Consider the following 25,733-nt stretch of genomic DNA (forward strand, 5'->3'; position numbering starts at 1 on the left):
GTGTGTGTGTGTGTGTGTGTGTGTGTGTGTGTGTGTGTGTGTGTGTGTGTGTTGGCGGGGGGTGTCTGAGTAGGTCAGCGGCATCACACCACAGAGTGACTTGGCTGCCGAGTGGAAGAGGGGGACGGCAGCTCTGGAGGGGACAAAAAACCGTGGGGAGTTATTTCTGCAGAGGTTACAGGAATGGTTGCTTAAGCTGGGTACTCATAGCAGTAGCTGCTGGACCTGCAGGAACTCTGCCGCTAAACCAGTGCCCAGGGGCCGGGTACCTGCCCTGGGAAAGCTGCAATCTCTGCCTAAGACTAGGGCTGGAATAAACTGTTCATGGAGGAAGCTTCTCCTGAATTTTCAAGCTTCGTTCCAGCCCTTCCCTTCCTGCTTCTTAGCCTGCTTGATTGAAGGTTCTAGTCAGAGGGTTCTCGGCTAAGATGCCCTTGCCAGGCAGATCTTGTCTCATCTGCCTTGTGGGCACCCACACTCCCGCTTCCCACTCTCACCTTATTTTGAGCACTGTACTTTCCACCATGCACTGAGTTATCTGTGGGCCTCTCTGGCCAGGGAGTGCCCCAGATTTATTTGACTTTGTCTCAGCACATTTCTAGCAGGAAAAGTGTCTGGGAGACTTTTCAATTCAGTAAAGAAATAGCATTTTTCTCAGTGTTTGTTGAATGAATAAACAAACTCTCCTTTATGCTTTCCATGGTGTTGCTCTCCAGCTTAAAACACTCTCAGAGAGAGGTTCTTAGTATCACCTTGTGTCCACCAGAATTCCTCTGCTGGGAGCCAGTGCCGGCCCATGACCTACCCATCAGGCCGTCCCTTTACCACACCACACAGACGGGCCGTGCTTCATTCTGGCTACCCGCCCTCCGCTCAGAGTTTTCTTCCTGGGGGCCTTTCTCCTTCCCTGCCAATACCTGTCTGAAGCCCACTTCCCTTTAAGCTGTAGTCCCCCTTCCCCTTTGCCCCCAGCAGTTGCCCACACTCCTAAACTCCCTCCACCTCTGTATTGTACAACCCATCATAAATGTTCACAGGTGCTTGATTTCTGGGGATGTGGTAGCCAAGTGGATTGTAAGCCTTTTTGGAGAGGATCACAACTTGTACTCCTTCCTTCTAGTACAATCAGGAAACTTTGCAGTTCAGTAAGAAACTAGCTTTGTCTCAAACCAAGTCACTGCTTACTGAATGGACACAGAGTCCTGAACAAAATGCAGTCAGGGTTACATGACAGATGAGACACAGCCTATCCTCAGGTACCAATGGAAGGTGGAAATGATTTTAAAGCAATCAAGAAGAAGTCACCAGGCATTCATCCAACCGCTGGTAAAGGCCATGTCCAGAGAGCGGGTGTTGGCAGGCCGGTGTGGATGCGAGTTCTGCAGCATGCTGCAGGAAGAGTAAATTGGCCCGGGGTGCGGACGCGGTGGGAAGTGAACCTGGTCTTGAAGGTGGGCTAGAGTCAGGCAGAAGGAGGAGGAAGATCACGCTCGAGGCAGGAGGAAAGTAAGAGACCTTCTGTGGAAACACAACAGGAACAGGGTGGCTGCAGCTGTAGGACTCAGGAGAGGTTCTCCAGGAACAGGGGTTGCGATCGTGGGGGGCTTTGGTGCCCAGTTAGGAGAATGGATCTTCCTTTCTGGGGCTCCTGTGATGCGATACTTCTCTTGAGTAACGCCTGGAATATGGTTTGCTTTCAATGGCAATTCATATGTCAGCTCACCGAGGGGCTGTCACACACTACTTGCTTCATGTGAACATCTCACTTTTTTTTTTTTTTTGCGGTACGCGGGCCTCTCACTGCTGTGGCCTCTCCTGTTGCGGAGCACAGGCTCCGGACGCGCAGGCTCAGCGGCCATGGCTCACGGGCCCAGCCGCTCCGCGGCATGTGGGATCTTCCCGGACCGGGGCACAAACCCGTGTCTCCTGCATCGGCAGGCGGACTCTCAACCACTGCGCCACCAGGGAAGCCCCATCTCACTTATTTTAAGCCTTAAAACAAACACGCAGAATGAATTATTCCCATTATTCCCACACAAAGAGAAAATATTGAGGTTCAGAAAGATGAAGAATTAGGTCAAAGCCCCACAGCTAGTAAGTGGTATTGAGGTTCAGAAAGATGAAGAATTAGGTTAAAGCCCCACAGCTAGTAAGTGGCAGAGCTGGGATTCAAACTCTGGTCTCTCTGGCTCTTCCAGTGGTACCTTTCCACGTGCCCTTTGCTCATCAGTGGCCTCACAAAATGCACCTAGGATGTGGCTACTCGTGTTTCTTAACCTTGGCTGCACATTGGCGTTATAAGGGAAGCTTAACTCTCCCCCCAACTCCTGTGCCTCCCCAAAACCCATCCCCAGAAAGTTTGATTTAATTGGTCTGAGAATTTGTGATTTTGTAAAAGCTTCCCAAAGATTAGAGGGGGCAGGGAGGGGGCAGGCACTCCCCACACCTGCCAGGGATGCAACTGAGAGTCCTGGGCTGCATGGAGGATAATTTTGAGTCTCTGCTTCCCGTTAGGGTCCATCACCAACCTGGGCACAGCCGAACTTGGTCTCTTCCAGCCCCAGGGGGCCCTGCCTTGGCCCCAGCTGGGTGGCTAGACACAGCCCCATCTCCTGCTCTTCTCGGGAAGGGAGGAATGGTCCCACTGGAAGTTACCTCTGAGGAATGTTCTGCTTGACTCTCTCAGCCCTGTGAAAGAGTGGAGGATCTCCACCCACACCCACTTCATCTCAGCCTTTTCCGAGGTCAGATTTCCCCCTGGAGCCAAAACAATGTGAGCAATTGAATGCACGCTCACGCAAAATGTTAAGAAAGTGGCTCTCTCATTGTTGCACGGAGCAATTTCATTTCCGGAGAAGCCCGACGCGCCGCCCTCTGTGTCCTCTGCAGCCAGCGGGCCTGCCAGCCTCCTCCAGGAGCCCCGCCAGCTGCGTCCCTGGGGGGACTGTGGCTCAGAGACACCCCTCAGGGGAAGGGCGGGGAGGGGCAGATGGGGTTTCTGGTGCCTCGGGGAAGGAGAGCAAGGGAGCCAACCAGAGGGAGAGGTTGGTGGGGGTCACAGAGGGGTGCAGAGGGAGGAGAGATTCCTGACAGAGGCACCCCCTCCCTTCCTCCCTTCCTCCACTCTGACCTCTGGCTATGGCTGCCGGACTCAGAAGAGGGCAGGAGGATGGGAATGCAGAGAGGAAAGGTGGGATGTTTGGGGGAGGGAGGAAGGATGAGAGGGAGTGGATAGAAACGCCCACGGTGCATGGGGGAAAGTCGGCTCAGAGGAAACAAGTGTGGGGGGTTAAAATTCACCCCAGTATCCCCTGCAGAGGAATTTTCAACAAAGCTCTTGAAGCAAGGGGCCCAGAGAGAACCATTCACTGATAGCCTGGAGGAGTCTAGGTACATCACCACTGGGTTACAGAGGTGGCAGAGAGCCTTGTAGGGTCAGGAAAAAGGGGGTGAGGGATGGCACTGGATGAGCCAGACCCCAAACCTGCCAGGTCAGTTCCAGGTGAGACGGGAGATGATAAAACCCTTAGCTCAGGCCACAGACACTGATTACAGCCCTCCTGTGTGTGGAACCCTTGCAGTCACAGTTTGGCTGAGGACCTTAGCAGGATGAAGGGGTTCTTAGAATGCTATTAAAAACAGCTTGAGGGACGTCTTAGCATTTGTTTGTGTCTTTAATTTCTTGCACCAGTATTTTGTAGTTTTCAACGTACAAGTCTTTCACTTGCTTAGTTAAGTTTATGCCTAAGTATTTCATTCTTTCTGATGCTGTTGTAAATGAGATCATTTTCCTAATTTCCTTTTTTGGATAGTTTGTTATTAGCATATAGAAATGCAATTGATTCTTTTGTATGTTGATCTTTATCCTGCAAATTTACTGAATTCATTTTTTAGTCCTGCCAGTTTTTTGTGTGTGGAGTCTTTAGTGTTTTCTATATACAAGATCGTCTCATCTGCAAACAGACAATTTCACTTCTTCCTTCTTGATTTGGACATCTTTTTGTTTCTTTTTCTTGCCTAATTGCTCTGGCTGCGACTTCCAGTACTATGTTGAATAAGAGTGATGAGACTGGGCATTCTTTGTCTTGTTCCTGATCTTGGATTAGAAGACTAATATATTTAAAATGTCAATACTACCCAAAGTGACCTACAGATTCAGTGCAATATCTAATCAAAATTCCAGTGTTATTTTTCACAGAAATAGAAAAAAAAAATCTAAAACTCATACAGAACCATGAAAGACTCCAAATAGCCAAAGCAATCTTGAAACAATTTGAAAAAGAACAAATCAGGAGGCATTATATGGCCTGATTTGAAAATATATTACAGGGACTTTCCTAGTGGCACAGCGGTTAAGAATCTCCCTGCCAATGCAGGGGACACAGGTTCAATTCCTGGTCGGGGAAGATCCCACATGCCTCAGAGCAACTAAGCCTGTGTGCCACAACTACTGAGCCTGCGCTCTAGAGCCCGTGAGCCACAATTACTGAAGCCCACGTGCCTAGAGCCTGTGCTCCGCAACAAGAGAAGCCACCACACCATGACGAAGAGTAGCCCCCGCTCGTCGCAACTAGAGAAAGCCTGCATGGAGCAATGAAGACCCAATGCAGCCAAAAATAAATAAATTTATATAAAAAAAGAAAATATATTACAAAGCTACAGTAATTAAAACAAACATATAGACTAATGGTACAGAGTTGAGAGCCCAGAAGTAAATCCATGCATGTACGGTCAACTGAGAGGGAGTGGATAGAAACAAAGGTGCCAGGAAAGCACAATGGGGAAAGCATGGTCTCTTCAACAAATGCTGTTGGGAAAACTGGATATTCACATGCCAAAGAATGAAACTGGATTCTTAGCTTATACCTTACACAAAAATAAACTAAAAAGTGGATTAAAGACTTATAAACATAACTCCTGAAACTATAACTCCTTGAAGAAAACATAAGGGAAAAGTCTCATGACATTGGTCTTGGCAGTGATTTCACGGATATGACACCAAAAGCACAAAAGCAAAAACAGACAAGTGGGACTACCTCAAACTACAAGGCTTCTTACAGCAAAGTTAACAAGAGAGTGAAAAGGCATCCTACAGAATGGGAGAAGATATTTGTAAACCATACATCTGATAAGGAGTTAATTTTCAAAAAAATTTAAGGAACTCTTACAGCCCCAAAGCAAAAGAAACTAGTAACCAGATTTTTTAAAATGGGCTAAGGATTTGAATAGACATTTTTCCAAAGAAGACATACAAATGGCCAACAGGCATATGAAAAGATGCTCAAGGTCACTAATCATCAAGGAAATGCAAATCAAAACCACCCCACACCTGTTAGGAAGGCTATTTTATATACATACATACATACATATATATATATATATATATATATATATATATATATACATATGTAACTACAAAAGATTAAAACGTGTTGAGAAATTAGAACTCTTGTACATTGTTGATGGGAATACAAAATGGTACAGCTTCAATGGAAAACAGTAGGAATGTTCCTCAAAAAATTAAAAATAGAACTTCTACAGTATATCATCCAGCAATCCCACTCCTGGGTATTTCTCTAAAAGTACTGAAATCAAGATCTGGAAGAGATATTAGCACTTCCATGTTCATTGCAACACTATTCACAGCAGCCAAGATGTGGAAATAATCTAAATGTCCACCGAGAGATGAATAGATTTTAAAATGTGATCTATACACAATGGAATACTACTCAGCCTTAAAAAAAGAAGGAAATTCGCAAATGGGACAACATGGTTGAATCTGGAAGACATTGTGCCAAGGGAAATAAGCAGTCACAGAAGGACAAATGCTGCATGTTTCCATTTATATGAGGGATCTAAAATAGTCAAATTCATAGAAACAAAGAATAGGATAGGAGTTGCCCGAGGCTGCGGGGAGGAGGAAGTGGGGGGTTCCTAATCACCAGGTATAAAATTTCAGTTATGCCAGATGAATAAATTCTAGAGATCTGCTGTACTATACTGTGCCTACAGATAACGATACTGTACTGTATACTTAAAAAGCTGTTATGAGAGTAGATCTCATGTTAAGTGTTCTGACCACAATAAACATTTGAAAACATTAAAAAAAATTCAAAAGAGCTCATGAGGCAAACATGAGCTGTAAACAGTAGGGCAAGGAGACTCACGCGGCTTCTGGTCACCCGTACTACTCCTCACTCACTTGGAAAACCATCTTGGCAGAAACTATTTGCTCTTAAACAATGAAAGAGCTTGTTGAAGATTATCCTTCTCCATCCCTCGAAGAGGGATCTCTGATTGGCACATGCTATTTATGGCAAAAACAGGATCAATCCCACAAAGATCTATTTGGCTTCCAACACAGAGTAGGCGCTGGGTATGGACGAGAATAGAATAAGAGCAGCTCCCGCTCTGCTTGTAAGGCAGTGAAGCAGGGTGTTTAGGAGCAGGGACTCGGGCAGTCACGTCTGGATTCCGATGCTGACTCTGCAGCCCGCTAACTGTGTGGCTGTGAGCAAGCTGTCTGATCTCTCTGTTCTCTGGAAAATGGGGATGATAATCATCAGGGTGTTGCCCGAGTTAAAAGACAAGAGAATGCATTAAGTGCTTTGGACAATGCCTTCCACTGTACAGTTATCTATACTAAAAAATCCTCTAAGGTGATGTAAAAAGGATTGGAGCTATAAGGATGGAGTGCACTGCCTCGCTCAGGAGGGAGCTCCTGGTACACTCGGCTGGGGGCGGGGACAGGGGAGGTTCCAGAAGAGGTGGCTTGAGCTGGGCCTGGAAGGAGGTGTTTTAGGGCCAGGAAGAGAGAGACTCCAAGGATGGAGTCCAGGATTTCAAGCTTGAGTGACTGAGAGAGGGTTAATTCAACTAGGTGAGAGTGTGGAAGGAAATGCCCAGGGGCCTCGCTCTAGGGCAGGGCATCTCTCAGAGAGCTGGCTGTCCTCCAGCCTGAAGGGGCTCAGAGGCTAAGCACACGCTCAATCTGGGTAAGCCCCTCATCCACTGAAGGTGGCCTCCATGAGCACGAAGACCCCGAGACTGAGGAATTTGTATCTTTCGCTTAGGTTTGTTCCAAACGAGACTCTTCGCACCAAGATGGCCCGTGGGTTTGTGTGTGACTCGGGGGCATCAAGGAAAGGGGAGCAGGGGAAGCCTTAGGGGGTGGTGCCGAAGCAGAGGGTGGAGTGGGTGTCCCATGACACTGAGAAAGGGCAGTTGGGGAGTCCTGGGGCTGCTGTCTGGCCACAGTGGGGCAGGAAGGCTGGGTCTGGGCCACGTGAGGACAGGGGGTGAGCAGGAGGGTTTGGGGCACCGCTGGCACATCCTGTTGGAAGGCTCGAGGCTTGACTTGGGACGTGTCTAGTGGGCAGCCAGAGATGCTGGCCTGGGGATGGTTCAGGAAGCTGGGATGACCTCAGGGCAGGGTGGGCCCTGTACATTTGGGGTCAGCCATCTGCATGGCCCCGGGGGAAGAGCCTAAACTTGTCCAGCACAGAGAAAGGCAGCGGCAGTGATTTTGGCTTCTAGAAACGTCCTAGAGCTGGCTCAACCTGCTTTGGGACGTGGGTCAGGCCTGGGTGCGCGTGTGTGTCGTAAGGTGCAGGAGGCAGCAGCTGACTCTAAGAATTCAGGGGTCCCCCCGCGTGGCCTCAGGCAGATAGCTTGGAACGCGGGGCGGTGGCTTCCTCTTTTACAAAATGGTGAAAACCACTGGTCATTTATTTACCCTTCAAGTTTACCGTGGGCCTGGCGGGCTCTGTGTGAGCTTAATGCAACAAACAAGTGTGCGTCGGGGGAGGCTTCTTATTTCTGATCTGTGCAGACCTCCTGGCACTTGCCGGATCTCACACCAGAAGGTTCGCACTACCTCAGGTGTTGTCAGAAGTGTCCCAGCAGCCAGGGCCAGGGCTCGGCTGTAGCCCTGCTTCCTGCTTGGGGGAGCAGGTGACAGCAACACCAGGAGGTGCCCAGATCACGCAGAGGGAACATGTTGGGGCAATCCAGGTCACCGCCCTAGAACAATGCTGCTCCCTGCCTTCAGGTGGGTGGTCAGGGGTGCAGGGCAGCTCAGGCAAGGATGAGAGGACTCCAAGAGGGCTACTTTCAAAGCATCCCAATGGGATGCAAAAAGCATAGCCATGGCCCATCTTGGTACTTCTTTCTGAGCTGAGGACACTTTGAGCGTGAACTCAAGTTGGAAGAGGTCATTGTCTGAATCTGAGAAACAAGTCTGAATTCAAGTACATTTATCAAGAAACATCTCTGGCTACGTGAAGTCGTAGAGGCTGACAGGGCCACCAAGCACCCAGGAGAGGCCTGTGTGCTTTGCTTTCATGCAGATCCACACAGTCTGGAATGAATGTGTTATTTTCCTATAAATGGATGCTTCAGAAACATTTACAGATGCCCCCTCCTTTCCCTTAAACTGCTCTATCATCTTTCTTTCAGAAACACAAAAGTGTCTCTTGACCGCATACCTCCCCTTTAGCTGACAAGTTGTCTTTCCCTGCGGCCTTTCACAGAAGCACTTCTCCAAAAAGGTGTCCACACTCACGCCCCCACCTCCACCGACTCCCCAACGAGGCAAACGTAGCTTCTGTTCTCACTCCACTGACACCGTGGGGCCCTTCCTTGTTGCCAAACCCAGGCCTCTTCTCTGTCCTGGTCCCACTGATTCCCCAGAGGCTGTTCCTCTTGGGATCAGCTGCTGAGGGTGGGAGGGGACCAATACCTGTGAGGTGTGGGCTGGCCCCACTGGACAAGGGCTGTGATGACTGTGCCCTCCTGGCTTGTTTCCAGCCTCCCGGCCACTCCTTGTCCAGTTCCCCTCCTCCATCTCACCCCCCCGCGCCCCCCACCCCTGGGTGACCCCATCCAGTCCCCAGCACCAGGTACAGGTCGACACTTCACACAACGCTGAAGCCTGTGTCCCCAGGGATGGCCAACAGGCCACCCAAACTCTTGGTTTTCATCCACACTCTACTTGTTTCTCTTCCAGCTTCCCTGTCCCAGGAAATGGTGCCAGCAGGGTGGTAGATGAGGACCCTACGTCACTTCCTCCCTTCTCTGTATCTCATGTCAGCAAGTCCTGTTGGTTCTAACTCAAAGATATAACTGGAATGCAACTGGTCCTCCCCCTCCTCACTCTCATGACTGGGTTTGGGGCCACCAGCCTCTCACTGGACACACCAATAGCTTCCACATTTGCCCTTCAATTCTACCCCTTGAGAGCTGCCAAGGGTGACCCTCCAAAGTGGGTTATGATACCTGGTAGGGCAATCACCCCACTGACTTCTTGCTTCTTAAAAGTTTCTTTATTATCCTTATTTATTTCTTTATCAGAGGAAATTTAGAAGCAAATATTTTTTAAAATGAATAATTCAATGGTAAACCAATCCAGTCCCAAAGATCTATTCACTCAATATTTTCTGTAGATCTCCCTTCTGTAGGCAGTGTTCTAGAGTATGAATGACTGCAGTCTGAGTTCATAATACTTTCCTTTGGGGGATTATTTCCTTTTACGTAATCTCAATAAATAAAAACCTGGGTAGAGTAAACAAAAGCACCGGGGAGTTCCGTTTCTCTTAACCAAATGATTGATCACTTTAAGTGGTACAAGCCTTGTAGCATTCCTGGCGCATCAGAGATGGAGATGCGCGTCGCTAGCAGACAGGGCAGCGCCCGCGCTCTCGGGCAGGGCCGGCAGAGGCTTACCTCCCTGAGACAGGTGTAGATGGGGCAGACGAGCACGCGGAAGGGCTCGCCCGTGCTGCTGCGCATGGCGCCGAAGACCTCGCACAGGAAGGTGATGAAGCCCAGCCAGCGCTCCACGTCCTGCTGCTGCAGCTCCTCCCGCACTGTGAAGTCCTTCTGCGGAGGCACAAGAGACCACGTCAGCTGCACAGGAGCTGGGAGGGGCCCGGGCACCACCCCAGTCTGCTGCGGTGCCTACTGGCTAAGGGCTAGGCCTGGGCCACTGGTAAACCCCATGATTTCCATGAGAAGGGCGATGGGTGACCTGTGGCTGGAGCATGAATGCTGAAGACTCACTTGTGGGCAGAAAGACCACCTTGACCTTTAGCCATAGCACCTCTGCTTCAGTGTCCCCACATTGGGGGGCGCTACAGACTTGCCTCACTGACCCAGATACTGAGGTGGAGGGAATGAGATAAAGGGGGTGATGACACCTTTCCCAGTCGTCACCTCCTCCATTCAACTCCCTGGGGCTAAACTATCTCCTTTGCTAACCTCCAAATCATGTCCCCACAGCAGTGAAGGGTAACCACACACCCAGCAATGGGCATCTGAGGCCCATCTTGGCCCCAGCACTGGGCTAGAGACACAGCTACAACCCCTGCCAGCAAGTGGCCCAGAGCATAGAAGGAAAACTAGAGGCATTCATTCACTCATTCATTCATCCTCCTTAAAAATACCATTGCCCCACTGTGTGCCAGGCACTGCTCTAGGAGGTAAGATAAGACATGTTCATTCATTTTAGTTCATTCAGTTATGAATGAACTAGAAGCCATTGGAGGGTTCCAGGTAAAGGAACTTTGGAGAACTCAGAGGTAGGAGTTATTCCTTTCAACTGGAAATTGGCATCTTGGAAGAGCTAGGATTCTGACCTGAGAACCTGGGGGAATTTCAGGTGGAGCAATGACCACAGGTGAGGCACCAGGAAGGTAACATGGAAGTTTGGGAACCAGGGAGGTCTTAGCCAACCTGTCCCCATTGTAGGTGGGTAGAGAGGAAAATGGGGGCAGGGCTGGGAAAGGAGGTTGGGGCTAGAGTGTGGATAATTGAAACCAGCCAAGGAGTCAGGTTCCATGTGATGGTTGGTAGGGAAGGTTTTGGGGGGTCATTGAAATGCCTTGGTCATACCTGTGCTCTTTTTTGTTTGTTTGTTTGTTTTGCGGTACGTGGGCCTCTCACTGTTGTGGCCTCTCCCGTTGGGAGCACAGGCTCCAGACGCGCAGGCTCAGTGGCCATGGCTCACGGGCCCAGCTGCTCCGTGGCATGTGGGATCTTCCCGGACCGGGGCACGAACCTGCGTCCCCGGCATCGGCAGGCGGACTCTCAACCACTGTGCCACCAGGGAAGCCCACCTGTGCTCTTTTGAAGGTTAATATGGCATAGGTGTGGAGGCCAGAAAGGAGGCCACTGCAAAGGTCCAGACAGAATGAAATAAAAACCTGAACTCTCTGGCGACTGAAAGGTTAGAATCTGTGGTAGATTAGGTTATGTTCAGAAGTTTCTTCCACCTTTCCCCTGGTCTTTGGGTTTGACCTTGTGACTGGCTTTGGCCAGTTCTGATCTTGGTCCTTAAGAGGCCTTAGGTATTTACGCTTGCTGCCCTGTGCTGCTTCCATCGTTGTGAGAAGGGGTGGCCACCGTGGGGTGGCCCAGTGGTCCCAGGAGGAGGATGAATTACTTTTCCTGCTGCCCCAGACCCTGCAGAGGGTGCTGCACCGCGGGCCTTGAAGTCATGAAACTTTGGGTAGTTCTATCCTCATTAACTTCTGTTTATCCCACTATATCTTTATGTGGTCAGAGCAGGGGCAGGCATTCCCATTCCCATTTTAGAATGGGGGAACTGAGGTACAAGAGCTGAAAAGGCTTGACCAAGGTCACCAGTACAAGAACTTGAATGAGAACCTAAGCCCTTCCATTACTCTCTGCTCTGAGCTAAACGTTCTCAGCCCTGGTTGCTCACTGGAGTCACCTGGAGGAACTCTGAAGCTACTGATGCTTGGACTCCACCCAGAGAGGTTTGTGTCCTTGGCCAGGGTGAGGCCAAGACACTGGTATATTTTGAAAGCTCCCCAGGTGACTCCAATGTGCAACCATGGTTGAGAACAACTCTAGACCTTTATAAGTGCCGGCACGGGTGTTAAAATGGTGCCTCTGGGGCTTCCCTGGGGGCGTAGTGGTTGAGGGTCTGCCTGCCGATGCAGGGCACACGGGTTTGTGCCCCGGTCCGGGAGGATCCCACATGCCGCGGAGCGGCTGGGCCCGTGAGCCATGGCTGCTGAGCCTGCGCGTCCGGAGCCTGTGCTCCGCAACGGGAGAGGCCACACCAGTGAAAGGCCCGCGTACCGCAAAAGAAAAAAAAAAAAAAAGGTGCCCCTGTATCAGTGCCTGAGACGCCCTTTCTCTGTCTCCCATAAAAATACCCATGAGAGTGGACATAAGCCCCACAACACCGAGAAGGAAGACTACAGTTCACTGCAGACGCCTTACCATTGACTAAAATGCTGTCGTTGAGAAGTTCTGGGTGTCCAAAGACTCTTGGCCCCTACCCGTAAGACAAGGGTGAGATGGGGAGGGAGCTCAAGCTTAAGCCCTCCCTCTGTCTGCCGCTGCCTCGTAGGCAATGAGCCTGTAACTGTTAACAAGCCCCCGTGCCTGTGCACTACGGCAGCTCCCATCAGTACTGCTCTTATTCTAGTCATTGCAGATTCAGGACAGAAGGAGGTGAGGTGGTCCCCTGAGTCCTCAGAGGCACAGTGTTCTCAGGCAAAGCCCTCTGGGAAGGAAAAGTCTCAGGGCAATGCAAACCAGGGACTGGAGTTTTTTAAAAAAAATGATTACATCTGATCAAAGAACTACAGCTTGACTCAGTTTCCTCCTGATAATCAGTGGCATTGAGAGAGGATTCTGTTTTGGGCTAGTAGAACTCACTAGAACACCGAAGGCCTGCTAAATATGGGAATATTGAACTTGGGATGTGCACATGAAGCCACCAGCTTCAGGTCTGAGGGGAGACTCTACTATTACCTCAGTAGACACTGAGCAACTCTAAGGATGATCTGCACAGCTAACACCAAAACCAAACCCAGCCTTTCTCATTCAAGGGTCAGGGAGGAGCAAAGAACTATGGCATCTGTGGAAAAATCCTGCACCGCAGAATAGGGGAGCATTATCTTGAAGATCTAATGGAAATGCATAACTCTGAAAATGTCAACTACAATAAAGCAAAGATAAATAAAAAACCCAACTACAAACATGTGGGATTGTATGTCTGTTAAGAACAACAACATAGATTCTGTGACATGTGATTAGTTAAAAAAACCCTAGGTTGAGATGAAGTGTGAGACTGGAAATGGGGATAGGAGAGAACCAAAGGAAGTCAGAAATCCACAGCAAAATGAAATGTGAATTGGAGGCAATAAAGGATAGAATGGATACTGCAGAAAAAGCGATACATGAGACAGACTTGGAAAATGACTAGCTGAAGACAAAGCCATAGATTAAAAAAAGAAAGAAGAAAAAGGATAGAGAAGACAGAGAGTGGCCATGAATTACAGAGGTTTTCAAAAGGACATCAGAATACACAGAACAAAGGGACCCGAGAGAGAAACTTAAGTTGAAAACAAACAAAACAAAACAACAAAAAAAAGAGCTGACTCTTCAGGCAAAAAGGGTTCACAGTGTTCCAGAGCCCCACTATTTATACTTAGCAGGAGAATTTTCTTTTTTTTTATTTCAAGGAAAAGGAAAAATTCTGAAAACAGCTTTGAAGGAAAAAAACCCCCTAGGTTTCTTACAAAGGAACAAAAATATGGCTGGCCTTATACTTCTATAATTGATGTTAAAATTCAGAGACACTGAGGCAACATCATATGTTTGAGGTGAAAAGAACACACCTAGCTATGAGTGAAAGCAAGACAAAGACATTTTACACAAGCAGATTTTTAAAAAATTCCACCCACATGCTTATCTTTAAAAGAATTACATGGTGCAGCTGCTATGGAAAATGGTATAGCGATTCCTCAGAAAATTAAAAATTAAATTATCAATATGATCCAACAGTTCCACTTCTGGGGATATATACAAAAGAACTGAAAGCAGGATCTTGAAGGGATATTTGCACACCCATGTTCAAAGGATCACCGTTCATAATAGCCAAAGGTGAAATCTACTCAAGTGTCCACTGACAGAGGAATGGATGAACAAAATGTAGTATATGCATGCAATGGAATATTGTTAAATCTTAGAATATTCTGATACATGCTGCAATGTGGGTGAACCCTAAGGACATTATGCTAGGTGAAATAAACCAGTTGCAAAAAGGACATCAGGATACACAGAACAAAGGGACCGAGAGAATCATCATCGTACTGTATGATTCCACTTATATAGGTATCCAGTGTAGTCAGATTCATAGAAACAGAAAGTAGAATGATGGTCGCCAGAGGCTGAGGAGACAGGGCAATGAGTAGTTGTTTAATGGATTAGAATTTTGGTTTTATAAGATGAAAAAGTTTTGGAGATTGATTACATAACAATGTGACTATACTTAACATGCCTAAACTGTACACTTAGAAAATGGTTGAGATGAGAACTTTATGCTTTTTTAAAACACAATTAAAAATAACTTAAAAACTAAAAACTTTCTTGAATACATGCTCCAGCCAAAAAAAATTTACTACTCAACTCTGAGAAAATCATGGTGTAGAAGGACCAGAAGTGAAAACTTGAAAGCAGGTAGATTGATGAAGTTAAATCAAAATAAGTAATTATAATTTTGGTTATAAGACTGAGTCAAAATCCAGAAATAATCCTCGAGAGAGAAGATATTTAATAAATAAATGTAATCTGAATAAGAATTTCATAGTAGTGGTAACCTAATAATCCAAGATTAAATTACTTAAGACTGATGAATGCTGGTGGGAGAAGGAGAGAAGACTTGTAAGCAAACAAAATTTCATAATTTAGACCATAAAGATTCGCAGGTTATTGCTTCTTTCTTAAGTTTGATAAATAGAGAAATAGACATTAAAGTGTGCTTTTAAAAATATTAAAACACTAGCAGCCATTAATAGATATAAAAGAGATATGGGAACATATGTATATGTATAACTGATTCACTTTGTTATAAAGCAGAAACTAACACACCATTGTAAAGCAACTATACCCCAATAAAGATGTTAAAAAAAAAAAAAAGTAAAACACAAGTAAAATCAAAGTAGTTTTCAAGATAACATTAAGTAAAATAAAAATTATTTATATAGATTAAAATACAATCCATAATAGATAAAAATATACTGTATAGCACAGACTCAAACTACATAAAACAAAAGCTATTAAGAAAAAGACAGAAAAATAGTACTGGAAAATGAAATCACTAGTATTCTTTTGCTGGTTAAATGAACAAAAAATGTATTACTTAGATGACTTAAATAGTGTAATGAATAAGACAAAATTGAAAACAAACCTCATTATAAGCTGTGATTCTACTACATATGTCAGAATACAGAAACTGTACAGGTTACATACTTGGACTAAGAATTAAGAACAATTTTAAAAATAGCCAATTACTTGTTTAAAAGGCATTCTCCTAAAGAAAGATGGAATGAAGATGTAATCAAATATACAATAATAGATTATTTAGGAAATAAAGAGCTGTAAAAACTTGTGTGATGTGGTCAAAGCTATAATGAAAGGTAAATTTATAGTCTTAACTATTTTGGCTATTTAAAAAGGAAGCAAAGGGACTTCCCTGGTGGAACAGTGGTTAAGAATCTGCCTGCCAATGCAGGGGACAGGGGTTCGAGCCCTGGTCTGGGAAGATCCCACATGCCATGGAGCAACTAAGCCCGTGCACCACAACTACTGAGCCTGTGCTCTAGAGCCTGCGAGCCACAACTACTGAGCCCACGCACCACAACTACTGAAGCCTGTGTGCCTAGAGCCCATGTTCCCCAACAAGAGATGACACTGCAAGGAGAAGCCCGTGCACCGCAACAAACAGTAGCCCCTGCTCGCCGCAACTAGAGAAAGCCCGCACAGCAACGAAGACACAATGCAGCCATAAATAAATAAGTTTATTAAAAAAATAAAAAGGAGGCAAATATAACTTCTAAACTGACTACTGAGTGCTTGAAACGTGCCTCTAAAAAACTGAGATGTGCTGTCTGTGTAAAATAGACACTAGTTTTTAAAGACATAATATGGAAAAAAGAATGTAAAGTGTCTAATATTTTAGAAATACTGATTATATGTTGAGATTCTGAATATATTGGGTATAGTGCAATACAATATTAAATTTAAAAGTACATATGTGGGTCATGTTATACTTCTATTGAACAGTGTTAATCTGTATATTCAACTTAAAAAACTTAGAAAACCACCAATAACTAAGGAAATATACGAAAGGACAAAATACAGAAATTAATTAGAAAATAAAGAAAGGAAATTATATGTAAAAACAAGAAAGCAGAAATAGAAATAAAATTAGAAACATGATGCTCAACATTGCTAATTACTAGAGAAATGCAAATTAAAACTACAATGAGGTATCACCTCACACCAATCAGAATGGCCATCATCAAAAAGTCTACAAATAATACATGCTGGAGAGGGTGTGGAGAAAAAGGAACCCTCCTACACTGCTGGTGGGAATGTAAATTGGCACATCCACTGTGGAGAACAGTATGGAGGTTCCTTAAAAAACTAAAAATAGAGCTACCATATGATCCAGCAATCCCACTCCTTGGCATATATTTGGAGAAAACTAGATATATGCACCCGAATGTTCATTGCAGCACTATTTACAATAGCCAAGATATGGAAGCAACCTAAATGTCCATCGACAGATGAATGGATAAAGAAGATGTGGTATATTTATACAATGGAATATTACTCAGCCATAAGAAAATGAAATAATGCCATTTGCAGCAACATGGATGGACCTACAGATTATCATACTGAGTGAAGTAAGTCAGACAGAGAAAGACAAATACCATATGATATTCCTTATATGTGGAATCGAAAAAAAAATATTGATACAAATGAACTTATATACAAAACAGAAATAGACTCACAGACATAAGAAACTTATGGTTACCAAAAAGGAAAGGAGGGGTGGGATAAGTTAGGAGTTTGGGATTAACATAAACACACTACTATATACAAAATAGATAACGAACAAGGACCTACTGTGTAACACAGGGAACTATACTCAGTATTTTATAATAACCCATAAGGGACAAGAATCTGAAAAAATACATATATGTATATTGAATCACTTTGTTGTACACCCGAAACTAACACAACATTGTAAATCAACTATACTTCAATAAAAAACCTGCAATGACTAAAAAAAAAAAAAAAGAAAAAGAAAAAAATATGAACAATATATGTAAACAGATATGGAGTAGATTAAAAAGCACAATAAAAACTCTTTACCACTCTGTGATGATGATTTTGGAAAAAATGATGAAATAGGTGCTTTTTTAGAAAATAAGTATCACCGAACTTCACTGAAAAAATAAATTAAAAGCCAGAAAAGACAGAAAATCATAAAATGAAAAGTTCTGAATTACATATTATAAGGCGGTCTCTAAACTTCTGACTCTTGTAGGTAAGTTGATTCACATTTTCAAAAAATTAGATATCTGCTCTGCTATGTAAACTGGTCCAGAACACAGAAAAAATAAGCTTTTCCCGTTCCTTATTACCAAAATCTCATGATAGTAAATTACAAATAAGGAAGTCTATGGGCTAATCTTTCTAATGTGAGTAGACATAAAAGTCCCAGATGAAATACTAACAAATAGATACATTATAACCAAGTAGATTTTATCCCAGAAAGGCAAGGATGATATAGTATCAGTACATCTATAAACATAGTATCAGTAGGCCTGATTTAAAAACAGCAGCAACATTCATGACCCTTGGAAGGAGACAGGTACAATGATTGGATAAGATTATATATGTGAAAACCCCAAGAGAACTCTCTAATAAAGATCAGAATTAACAAGAGAGTTTAGTAACTAATTAATAGTATTTAGGTGTAAACTTAATATACAAAAATCAACAGCTTTTTTATGACAGAATTAACCAGTGAGACATTTTAATGCACAAAAGCTCATTTAATAAGCAATAAAAGTCCTTAAATGACATTATTAAGAAATGTGCGATTTCTATGAAGAAAATTGCAAAACTGAACAGAGAAATTTAAGAGAAAGCCTTAAACAAGTGAAGAAACACATAATATTCCTTAATGGGTAGACAGCACTGAAAAGATGGTCATTTTCCTTGAAATAATTCACAAGTTTAACACCAATTTGTACGCCATATTCCAACGGGAATGTTTTGGAGGGAAAGGGGAAATGGAGACTTGAAAAAAACATCCTAAAAGTAATTTGAAAGAATAATAGGGAAATAGCTAAAAACAAAATAGAACAAAATTGGAAAGAGTTATATTACTTTCACCTATCCGAAAGCTTTAATAATTAAAAGGGTGTGGAACTGACATAAGAATGAATAGCTAGATCAGATAGCCTAGAAACAAATTTGGCATCCATAAGGGTTTATCACATGGCCCCTAGAGAACCACAAATCAGTAGCAAAGGAAGCGTTATTCACTCAAGCAATGATGCAGGAACAGCTGTCTACATCGGGGTGGGTGTGGGGTGGAGTGGATAATTTAGAGTCTCCTTTCACACTGGCCCCTAAAATGAATTCCAGATGAAATAAAGAGGTAAATGTTAAAGAAAGAAAAAAAAAGGACAAACCATGAGAACTTGAAGAAAATTAAAGTATTTATCGAATTTCTGGATGGAGAAGGGCCTTCTAAATTAAAACAAGAGGAATGCATCAAAAATCGAAATATTATAAACACACTTAGAAGGCAATGGATACACCAGGAAAAATACCTGCAATAAATGCGACAAAAGGTAATGGTCTTAATATTTAAGTAGCTTGTTCAAATTGATATTAAAAATACTAAATCCCTCATGGACAAAACGAGAAAGGGCATTAAAAGATAATTCATATGTGAAAACATAAATTGTTGACAAATATATAAAAAGAAATTAAATCTCAGTAGCTATCAAAAGAATGAAAATATCATTTTTTTCCACCTTCTATGTTAGCAAAGCTTAAAAACCAGTAACTGGGCTTCCCTGGTGGTGCAGTGGTTGAGAGTCCGCCTGCTGATGCAGGGGACATGGGTTCATGACCCGGTCCGGGAAGATCCCACATGCCGCGGAGCGGCTGGGCCCGTGATCCATGGCCGCTGAGCCTGCACGTCCGGAGCCTGTGCTCCACGACGGGAGAGGCCACACCAGTGAGAGGCCCGCGTACAGCAAAAAAAAACCCACAAAAAACCCCCCCAGTAACTGTCACTGCTGGTGAAGATGAAGTAAGAAAGGCACTCTCATAATATGGGCCATGTAAACTGGTATCACTTTCCTGAAAAAAATCTTAAAATAAGCCTTTGGGGACTTCCCTGGTGGCGCAGTGGTTAAGAATCCATCTGCCAATGCAGGGGACACGGGTTGGAGCCCTGGTCCGGGAAGATCCTACATGCTGCGGAGCAACTAAGCCCATGTGCCACAACTACTGAGCCTGTGCTCTAGAGCCCGCAAGCCACAACTACTGGGTCCATGTGCCACAACTACTGAAGCCCGTGCGCCTAGGGCCTGTGCTCCGCAACAAGAGAAGCCACCGCAATGAGAAGCCCACTCACCGCAACAAAGAGTAGCCCCCGCTCGCCACAACTAGAGAAAGCCCGTGTGCAGCAACGAAGACCCAATGCAGCCAAAAAAAAAAAAAAAAGTCTTTCAAGTGTTCTTATTGTTTGATCCAGTAATTGCACTTCTGGATAATTATCATAAGGAAATAATTTAAAATAACAGGAAAAATAAGCTTAATACACACAAAAATTCAACAACTTAAGCATCCAACAATAGGGGAATGATTAAGTAAATGATGATTCATGGACCCATTAAAAATACGTTTATGAGAAGTTTATAACAGCTTGGGAAAATGGCTGTGTAATGCTAAGTGAGAAAAACAAAAGCAGGGACTTCCCTGATGGCGCAGTGGTTAAGAATCTGCCTGCCAATGCAGGGGACATGGGTTTGTGCCCCGGTCCGGGAAGATCCCACATGCCACGAAGCAACTAAGCCTGTGCTCCACAACTACTGAGCCTGCACTCTAGAGCCCATGAGCCACAACTACCGAGCCCGCGTGCCACAACTACTGAAGCCCGTGCACCTAGAGCCCGTGCTCCGCAACAAGAGAAGCCACCACAATGAGAAGCCCGCGTACCACAACGAAGAGTAGCCCCCGCTCACTGCAACTAGAGAAAGCCCGAGCGCAGCAACGAAGACCCAATGCAGCCAAAAATAAATAAATAAATAAATATTTTAAAAATGAGAAAATAAAAAGCAAACTTGCAAATATTATATAATCTCGCCCATGAATAAAAACAATTTTTTTTATATAAGGAAAAAGATGAGAAATATCCAAAGTGTTAACAGTAGTTGTTTCTCAATAGTGGAATTATGGATGACCTTTATTTCTTACATTTTATTATTTTCTGAATTTCCCCACTTTTCTGAGAACATTTAGTTTTATAGTCAGAAAAACAGTTACTTAAAAAGAAACTGGCAGATTGTGACCCTTTTCCTTGATTTTTTTGATTAGGACATCGAAACTCTTGGAGTGACCTGCCAGCTAGTGGTGATTCTCACTACAAGGGTGGGGAAGTGGGCTGTGAACTTGCCCAGCCCAGAGGCCACCAAAAGCCAGCCTATGTGTCTCTTCTGGGCACATACGTTGTAGGTTGCCAACTTCTCCCCTGGAACAAGGAGCTCTTTTTTGCCAACTGAAACCAGCCATCCCCTGGGTCTCCAGCTCTGCCTTCGACCTCAGCCTTTCGCGTCCAGAACCAGCAAGGGGCCTCAGATTGGTGGCAGCCATTTCAAAGACTGGTATTTGGCTCGAGGTTCTCATCTGACTGGCAGGCTCCCTCCCAGCAACCCCTAGTGCCTTTCCCCAAACTTTAAGGCTACCATTTAAGCCTCGTTTCCTGCCTAAAACTATTTATTGACGTACTGCTATTTCCTGCACCGGCCACATCAATAAGCCCTGAAAGCCATTCAGTGTCTCAGGTTTCTCAAGGCATTCTGGGAAATTCTTTCCTGCTCTGTATAACCACATGAACTCTGGCATGATAGAGTCCTGTGGTCAAGCCAAAAACAGCTGCATACAGGCAAAGGGGGAACCCCCCCCACCGGGCGGCCAGCGGCTGCAGCAGGGAGACGGTGCCCTGAGAGACGGGAGGCATTAGAGCACAAGGACCTTAGTGTATTCTGAAGCTTCCTGAAGTAGATGGCAGCCCCACCAATCCCTGCAAACTCACCATCATTTCCTTCTCCTAAAACAAATGACCAAGGGAAATTTGCCCATCCACATTCTACATCCCTGGTGACTCTGGTTTGTTTCTGTGCAGAGAGGTAGCTGCTGCTGCGATGTCCCCAGTGGGGAGGAGAAAGTGCCCTTTTATTTACTGCTGGCAGGAAGTTTCTTTTTCCTTTAGAAGTCACGAGGAAACGTGAGAGGGGTGGGTCCTGGGAGCTGGTGACAGCCCACCAGCAATGAGTTGATCCCAGTCCTTCCCCCAGGCCATTGGTTGGAGGGCTTAAAAAGAGTATTTGCCAGAATTCTTTACACTGGCAAGAGGAAGGTTGTTTTCAAATAGAAGGTACTCTGTTTTTTATTCGGCGCAAACTTTCCCTTCCATCAGGTTTTTGCTCCCATGTTGGCTCCTCAGGGGGGCCTCCGCTGACTGCCTCTCTAAGATAGCAGCCCCCAGGGCTCATTGTCTGGCCCTGCTCTATTTTCCTCCTAGCCCTTATCTTCTGTATCAGGTCCTGTATTTGTTGATGATCTGACCCTTCACTAGAAAGAAAGTTTCACTAGGTCTGGAGTGTTGTTGTCTTATCCATTGCCACGTCCCCTAGAATGGTACCTGGCTCATAGCAGGCATTTGGTGAACATGTGGGTAAAGATTCCATGCTAAGTGATCAGACAGCTCTTCTTTCAGAGGCCAACCTGTTCAGAGGGAACAGGCTGCCACCATTCTTTTCTTTTCTTTTTTTCTTTCCTGAGTTCTTTTTTTTTTTTTTAAATACATCTTTATTGGAGTATAATTGCTTTACAATGTTGTATTAGTTTCTGCCGTACAACAAAGTGAATCAGCTATATGCACACACATATCCTCATATCCCCTCCCTCTTGAGCCTCCCTCCCACCCTCCCTATCCCACCCCTCTAGGTGGTCACAAAGCACCAAGCTGATCTCCCCAGCAGCCTCCCACCAGCCATCCATTTTACATTTGGTAGAGCATGTATGTCAATGCTACTCTCTCACTACGTCCCAGCCTCCCCTTCCCCCGTGTCCTCAAGTCTGTTTTTAACATCTGCATCTTTATTCCTGCCCTGCCACTAGGTTCATCAGTACCATTTTTCTAGATTCCATATATATGTCTTAGCATGTGGTATTTGTTTTCCTCTTTCTGACTTATTTCACTCTGTATGAACAGACTCTAGGTCCATCCACCTCACTACAAATAACTCAATTTCATTTCTTTTTACGGCTGAGTAATATTCCATTGTATGTATGTGCCACATCTTCTTTATCCATTCGTCTGTCGATGGACACTTAGGTTGCTTCCATGTCCTGGCTATTGTGAATAGTGCTGCAATGAACATTGTGGTACATGACTCTTTTTGAATTACGGTTTTCTCAGGGTATATGCCCAGTAGTGGGATTGCTGGGTCGTATGGTAGTTCTATTTTTAGTTGTGTAAGGAATCTTCATACTGTTCTCCATAGTGGCTGTATCAATTTACATTCTCACCAACAGTGCAAAGATGCTCAACATCACTAATCATTAGAGAAAAGCAAATCAAAACTACAATGAGGTATCACCTCACACCAGTCAGAATGGCCATCATCAAAAAATCTAGAAACAATAAATGCTGGAGAGGGCGTGGAGAAAAGGAACCCTCCTACCATTCTTTTCTTAATTCAAGACTTAAGAGGACAGAGCCAGTACGTTTGCCAGGATCCACCTTTTCTTTCATTTGTGGCTGTTATTTCACTCCCCAGACGTATTCTTCCCAACTGCTCTGCGCCAGTCTGGTCCAGTCCAGCTCGTAGTATTTGTTTCACTTTTGAGGGTAACAGTTTTGTCACAGGGTGAGGTTTCTTTGCTTATTTGGGGCTTTTTCTCCCCCCCTTTCAAGGTTGCGTCAAGTAAGCCCATGCCATTCTGTAGAGTCGCCCTTTGCGACGGGGTCATCTGTGGTTTTCACCTGGCTACTCCCCCGCCTTGGGCCTCCCCTTCAGTCACCTGGCCCCTTAGTGCTGCTTGCTGCAGCCATCGAAGCTCACCTGCACACTCCCCTCCTCACTTCCCCCTCCCTCCTCTGTCCTCCTCTCTCAGCCCAGGGCCTGCTTGCCTGCCCCCAGTGGGTAGAAATAGGCCCTGGGTAGTTCCTGGGAAGTTCCTGTCCTGTTCAGTCATTATCATCTGGGGGGACCCCAGGGCAGGAGCTTCCACCTCACAGAAGGTGATATGGTCCTTTCTTGGCACCTGGTCACAGGGGCAGAGGCTGGGCGTTCCCAGGCTGATGACTGGTCTGGAGGGGAAACTGCAGACACTATGGCAGATCAATCTCCCCTGGCCTGAGAGAGAACCCTGAATGTGCCATTTCCTGTCCTTTCCTGGGACCTTTGGGCTCCATGAGACACCTCTGTACCCTTATGAAAGAAGGATTCAGGGTTGGACATAGGAAATGTCCCATAGGATTAGCTACCTCAAGTTAGTTTCTGTGACTTAGGACCAAAAAGAACTGATCAGAATGACAGTTGGCCCCTCCTCTGTGAGGGAAGAGTGGCTCCCAGCCAGGGGATGAAATGGGGCCGAGTGGGAAAGGAGGCTGGGCTGAGGCTGGGTGGGCATCCTTCCAGCAGAGCCTGGCATCAGGAGAGGAGGAGAGGGGAGAATGGGCTAGCTGGCCGGCACCTGTGTCTTGGACGGTCCTCCCTGGGTGGCAGCCCACGCCCTGCCTTTCGCACACGCACTTGGGGCAGCATGACGGAAGGATCGCCCAAGTCTTGGCATCACTCTGACTGGGTCAGACAGACCTCCTTGGCTTCAAAGAGTGACATGTGCAATGGATCTGGCACACACAGTAGGTGTTTAACAAGTGGCAGAGAGACCTCCTGGTTATCGTGTCCTGAGTCATTCTGTCTACCAAAGCTGGCCCCAGACCTGGCCACCCTCGCCTTCTGGCAGGCTGTGTGTGCGGCCCCAGCCAGGGGGTGTATGGCCAGGCTGCACTCACAACTGGCCATCACGGCCACATCTGTGTGGCCACAGCTGCCAGTCTTGGCTCAGTCCTGCTGGGCCCTGAGGCCTGGCTCTGGGGATTCAGCTGTACCTCTACTCTGGAACAGTGGGACTCTGACCTGCAGGTCACTTTGGCTTGGGCAACAGTTTGCAGCAGGCCTGCATCTTGTCTGCAGAAAGAAGGCACCCCAGAGGCCGGTGTGAGGATGAGATTACAGCTTCCGCCCTGGGACTGGTTCCTACTTTGCGTTCTGATGTCTACTGGGCCCTGCCTTTGGGCATGTCCTTACCCTTCCCACTCCAGGCTGGACCTTTCCCTGAGTAGCCTTGACCTCCACAGGCCACGACCCAGACACCCAACCATATGATGCCAAAGCCCTTATCACTCCACTGCTTCCCTCTGTTCTGCCCCCAGACACTGTTAGATGGCATTCTTGGCTGGACAGAAACCCTCTCCAACTAGTTAAAGCACACAGGGCCTGAACTGGTTTATGTGGCAGGGGTGGAAGGGCGTGGTCCCCAAGAACATAGCTGGTCCACGGGGCTCAAACAATGACAGAGCTGGTCCTCCCTGCTCTTGCTTCTGCCTGTCTTAGCTTCGTGCATGTTGACCACTTTGTCTGCTGCCTGGGTCTCCCTTTGCAATGGCAAAGATGGCCACCAGTAGCTCCCAGTCTCTATCATGACCCCTCTTTCCTATGTCCAACCCGCAAATCTCAGGGAAAGATTCTGATTGGCCCTGCTCCTCAGATGACCATCACTCAGACCAATCACTGTGGATGTGGAGACGGGGTTCCCTGATTTGCCAGACCCAAGTCACGTGGCCAACTCTGTGGCTGGGCAAGGTGGGGCCCTGTGACAGATCCCCAGACAACAGACAGACAACAGCCGCCTCCTGCAAACATAGACCCTGGCCTGGAACCATGAGCATGGCCGTCACCAGTGCCTGAAACTCTCCTGAGCATCACGTCAAATTCCCCATGTGCTGGTTGTGACTGCTGCCCTTTGAGTCCCACCCAAAAGAATAAAGAGAGAGTAACATTATTGGGATAATCTTGAATCTGTTCTAGAAAACACACATGAACGTCATGCCCCAATGCTGGTCCTTTATTATTATTAATAAACAAAGCACTGGAGACTTTCTCTGTGACTGACGGACACCGAGGCTGAGGATGTGTTCTCCCTGGCATTTGGCTCCAGGGGAAGGGAATACACTGTGGCTGGGAACTGCCAGCAGCCACTTCCAGTTTAATCTAGAATATTCTGGAGACATTTTTGAAGCTTCCCAGGGTGTGAGCAAAATCTGGGTTGGCAAAATCAGGTCAGGTAGGCTCAGCTCTGCTGATCCGTAGGAGGCGCGGGGTAGTGGCGCTGGGGTGCAGTGAAAAGAAGCTGAGAAGCTGGGCTGATTCAGTGGGAATTCTGTCTCGCACTTATGCAGGCACGAAGCCTCATTCTCAGGCGAGGGGGAGCCAGCACCTGCTGTGGCTGTGGCCTTGAAATGCCCTCAAAAGAGGCTGGAAGGAAAACTCTGAGCAGGAAGAGAAGGCCGGACTGCCTGACAGGACTAC

At 46.0% G+C, this 25,733-nt stretch overlaps 1 protein-coding gene across 10 annotated transcripts in view; it reads right to left on the bottom strand.

Moving 5' to 3' along the window:
- Positions 1-25,733, bottom strand: part of CTIF (cap binding complex dependent translation initiation factor) — a 303,950-nt gene that overhangs the window by 27,923 nt on the left and 250,294 nt on the right. For all 10 annotated transcript variants that reach the window (XM_029218915.1, XM_029218905.1, XM_029218897.1 and 7 more), the window contains one exon: positions 9,724-9,879. In XM_029218915.1, the coding sequence (XP_029074748.1) occupies positions 9,724-9,879 (156 nt within the window). The remainder of the gene's footprint in view (positions 1-9,723; positions 9,880-25,733) is intronic.

Source organism: Monodon monoceros, unplaced genomic scaffold, assembly GCF_005190385.1.
Source record: "Monodon monoceros isolate NGI ecotype Baffin Bay Population unplaced genomic scaffold, NGI_Narwhal_1 Super_Scaffold_1, whole genome shotgun sequence".
NCBI classification, from domain to species: domain Eukaryota; kingdom Metazoa; phylum Chordata; class Mammalia; order Artiodactyla; family Monodontidae; genus Monodon; species Monodon monoceros.